General features: G+C 40.6%; 1 protein-coding gene across 1 annotated transcript; it reads left to right on the top strand.

Annotated features, from left to right (window-relative positions):
• Window positions 1-1,028: 1,028 nt before the first annotated feature.
• HELRODRAFT_165565 (hypothetical protein) lies at window positions 1,029-4,113 on the top strand (the record flags this gene model as incomplete). The annotated part of the gene is made up of 4 exons (XM_009032117.1): window positions 1,029-1,385; window positions 1,451-1,971; window positions 3,749-3,810; window positions 4,046-4,113. The coding sequence occupies 4 exons, from the start codon at window positions 1,029-1,031 to the stop codon at window positions 4,111-4,113; spliced, it is 1,008 nt and encodes a 335-aa protein (XP_009030365.1).
• Window positions 4,114-4,392: the final 279 nt, after the last annotated feature.

Genomic DNA, 4,392 nt, shown 5'->3' on the forward strand with positions numbered 1-4,392 from the left:
AACGACAAATCAACGTGTTAATTCACTTGTTACTTGATGTTTGACTGTTTAATGTCATTCATCATGTTTTGGTTTTAACATTCATACATACATACATTCATACATACAAACAAACAAACAAACATATATACATACATCGTTTGTTCACATTCAAAGCCGGCTGGATTGTTTTAATTTCCTGGTTATTTTTGTTAAATTCATAGATTTTAAATCGTTTTTACATATGATTTTTGGGGTCATCGGCTGTAATTTTGTCCCGGGTTTGTTTTTCCGTCATTTTTTATCGTTTTTCTGCCCTGCCTCGGCCAATTTTCTCGTTTTTTGTTTTTATATCAATATTATAATTTATTCACAGCTCATAGCTGCTACAGGTCACCGGCCTGCGCCAGGTGTGAGCTGTTTTTATTATTATCGGAAAGTTCACTACATTTTAACTTATTTACCTTCTATCGACATTTATTTTTAATTTACTTTTGAAATTAAAATTTAAAATTAAAATTTATTTAAAAAAAAGAAATTTCCTAAACCAATTTTTAAAATCTGTGTAAAAAAAAACTATAAGTTTGCTGCAATAGTTGTCTCCTCCCAGGTTACCTAGGTTTTTGTATTCACTCATTTGTTCACTCACTCATTCATTCATCAATAAAAAAAAAAAAAAGAAAAAAAAATAAATAAAAGTTGAAAAAGTTATATATATTTTCCACTGGTTAAATATTTAAAAATAATTCAGTCATTCATCCGTTCGCTCGTTCATTCATTCCGTCACTCATTCGTGTATTCGTTCATTCATCCATTCGTTCGGTTGTTTATTCATTCATTCATTCATTCATTTATTCACTCACTCATTCTTTTTTTCCCTCACTCGTCCGTTCAGTAATTAGCTCATTCATTCCCCCATCATTCACTCATTCATTCGTTTGTTCGCCGGCCCATTCATTTGGTCATTCGCTGGTTCATACATTCATTCATCCATCCACCCCACTTGGTTTGTTTCCTTTCCTTCGTTTCTTGGTTGTTTTTAATCACATATGGCTCCAAAGTTACAACAGTGCCCCGTCTGCTTTAACCACTATAGAAGCACTCCAGACGGAAAGTTATGTCGGCAAGGAGGTAAAGTGAAAGGACAGGAATGCTCGGGGTCCCGGAAAAAAGTTGATCCATCGGGCGCGAGGGCTGCTTCGCCTCTCGGTGCCGCACCCGACCCCAAGCCCGGGTTACCCACACGGTCGACGGCCGCATCGGTCTCCGGTGATCCTCTCGACCTGGATTACTCTGGTGTTTTTGACAAGCTGACGGCCGTGCTGAAATGTGTACCGGTGTACGACCATATCCCTAAGCCATGCAGGGAGAAGTTCGCACATGATCTAAACGCCTTGCTGACGGCTGTTTGTAATGACCCTGGTGACCGGCTCACTGGGTTAGACTCCACTGTTTTGTCGTCGTCTTACAGAAGACTTCCAGAGGGGGTCGCCGGGTCAACCAGGGCAATCTGGTCAACAAGCGTCTAAGCGAATATTCAACTATTGGTCTTGAAACCCTGGTACTGTGCTTTGATGGGTTCAATAATGCCAAATCACAAAAGCACAACCCCGATCGGTGGATCAACGCTGTGTCATCTTGTATTGAACAGGGAAACCTGTCCTCAGCTGTCAGACTTGTCTGTTCGCCGGAGGGCCTGGCGGAGAGCTCGCCGGCCACCTTCGATAAATTATGTTCCATCCACTCAAAAATTCCGGTAGACAGGCGGGTCTTTCCCGCATTGACACCAACAGCTGGTTGCGTTTCTCCCGCCGAGGTGCTGAGGGCCGTTAAATCGTTCAAAAACGGTTTTTCTGGAGGCCTGGATGGCCTACGACCTCAGCACCTTAAGGATGTTTTTTCAGGCCCCTTGCCAATCGACGACACACTGAACTCCTTAACCCAATTCATTAATTTGATCCTATCTGGAGCTTGCCCACTCTCCGTCCGCCGGTTCTTTTTTGGAGGCCGGCTAATAGCTTTAAATAAGAAAGACGGAGGGGTCAGACCGATTGCGGTCGGGAACGTTTGGAGGAGGTTGGCCGGCAAATGCGCCTTGGCCCTGGTCGTGATCGAACTCAAGACCAAATTCTACCCAACTCAGTTGGGTGTCGGGATTAAGGGTGGCGCTGAGGCCGCTGTTCATGCGGTTTGAGGATTGGTCACCGACCTCCCCGATCAATGGGGGTTTTTGAAACTGGACTTTAAAAATGTCTTCAATGCCTTGAGAAGAGACTCGATGTTAGAGGCTGTCAAACTTTTTTGCCCCAATATCTATAATTTTTGCCATTCTGCCTATGGCGGAATCTCTTCCCTTGGCTACCACTCTTGGGTTGTAGAATCGGCCGAGGGGGTACAGCAGGGTGATCCCCTTGGTCCTTTGCTGTTCGCAATAACTCTTCATCCACTCTTAGAGAAAGCTTCGTCCACTTTCGTTTGCGCTTATCTGGATGATATCAGCATTGCTTCGGACGGCCCAACTCTGGCCGATAGCTACGAATATTTGAAGCATAACTCCGCTGCAATTGGTTTAGAGTTAAACATTAAAAAATGCGAACTTCACTGCCAAAGGTTATTTCAGGTGCCACATGCGCTGGCTGGAATACCCAGAGTTGGTGCATCAGAACTGAGTTTTTTAGGCACACCCTTGGTCGAGGGCGATTATCAAATAAAGTTTTTTGACCAAAAGCTCTCTGAGCTTAAATTCGCCCTACATATATACATACATACATACATACATACATACATACATACATACATACATACATACATACATACATACATACATACATACATACATACTTATATACATACATACATATATACATACATATATACATACATATATACATATATACATATATACATACATACATACATACATACATACATACATACATACATACATACATACATAAACAAACACAGTCATGCATACACAGTTCTATTTCTTTTAACTGAATGCGACAAATCGTGTCAAATTGCATTAGAGATTCGTATGTATGTTGGGATTTTTAGTTCATAGAAAAACTTCTTAATGCTCGTACCTACAACAATAAAAAAATATTTGATACTCATTTTTAGGTTAAGATCCGCACTTGGTGGTGGATTTGCCGTTGATTCTATCTCCGAAAACTTAAAACGGTCACAAATTTCTGAGACATGACTACGGTACATATGATGAAGAAACATTTTGAATAGGGTGGGGAGATAGGGCTCATCCATTTAAGGGTGGTTTCGTGGTTTTCCCAAAGAATGGACAAATTTGTTATAAAAAATTGAGAAACTTGTTCTGTTAAATCGTTCCGTAAAAAGTTCATTCAAACTATAGTATTCTACATGATCATTTTTAGTCGTTGTTGGTCGATTAATATCTACATAATATACCGCTCGTCGTTCATTGGGCAAAGGATTTGTGTGTGTGTGTGTGTGTGTGTGTGTGTGTGTGTGTGTGTGTGTGTGTGTGTGTGTACATTCATACATACGTTCACGTACGTATGTATGAATATGCATGCATGTATGTGTGTGGGCCTATTAGAGGAGTATTGTACGTTTGTATGTATGTGTGTGTATGTGTGCGTGTGTGGTGTGTGTGTGGGCCTATTAGAGGAGTATTGTACGTTTGTATGTATGTGTGTGTATGTGTGCGTGTGTGGTGTGTGTGTGTGTGTGTGTGTACGTGAGTGCAAAGACCACCGAATTCTCGTCACGTATCGACCCACCAATTAAGGATATTTACAGAGTTCCCTGGACCAAGGTATGGGATCCTGAATACATTCTACGAGCAGACGCGTAAGATAGATTTTATTTGCCATAATTTTGAAATTGGGTTGACAAATGATGGTTGACAGGTCTCATGCATCACGCTCACCATCTTTACCCCCTATTTAACCCCTACATTATTTTACGCACACACGCACGCACGCACACACGCGTTTTGCTTCATTACTACATCTTTTCTCACACACGCACGCACACACGCGCTGGTTTTTCTTACATTTGCACATCATTCTACCCACACATGCAGAGAGACATGCTCAAACAGACATAAGGGGAGCTTATAAAAATGTGATTCGTTTTATATTGAGGATTTAATTGGCGCCAGCAACCCAGGAATCCCCATGTAGTCATTTTTTTTCTCCGTGTTTTATCGCGTAATTACGCTGCAAACGATCAGCTTGTAGAAATAGTAGCAGCAGTTACGTCATAAAATACTACTAATAAAATACTTATAGTAAGGATAAAATATTACTAATGCTAGTAAGTAGCCCAATACTAATGGTATGATCTGTAAATCAATACTAAGTATGCTAACAATACTAACAGTAAAACTAGATGCAAAGTAACATAATTAATAATTATAATATTATAGTA

This window comes from Helobdella robusta (assembly GCF_000326865.2).
Source record: "Helobdella robusta unplaced genomic scaffold HELROscaffold_8, whole genome shotgun sequence".
NCBI lineage: Eukaryota > Metazoa > Annelida > Clitellata > Rhynchobdellida > Glossiphoniidae > Helobdella > Helobdella robusta.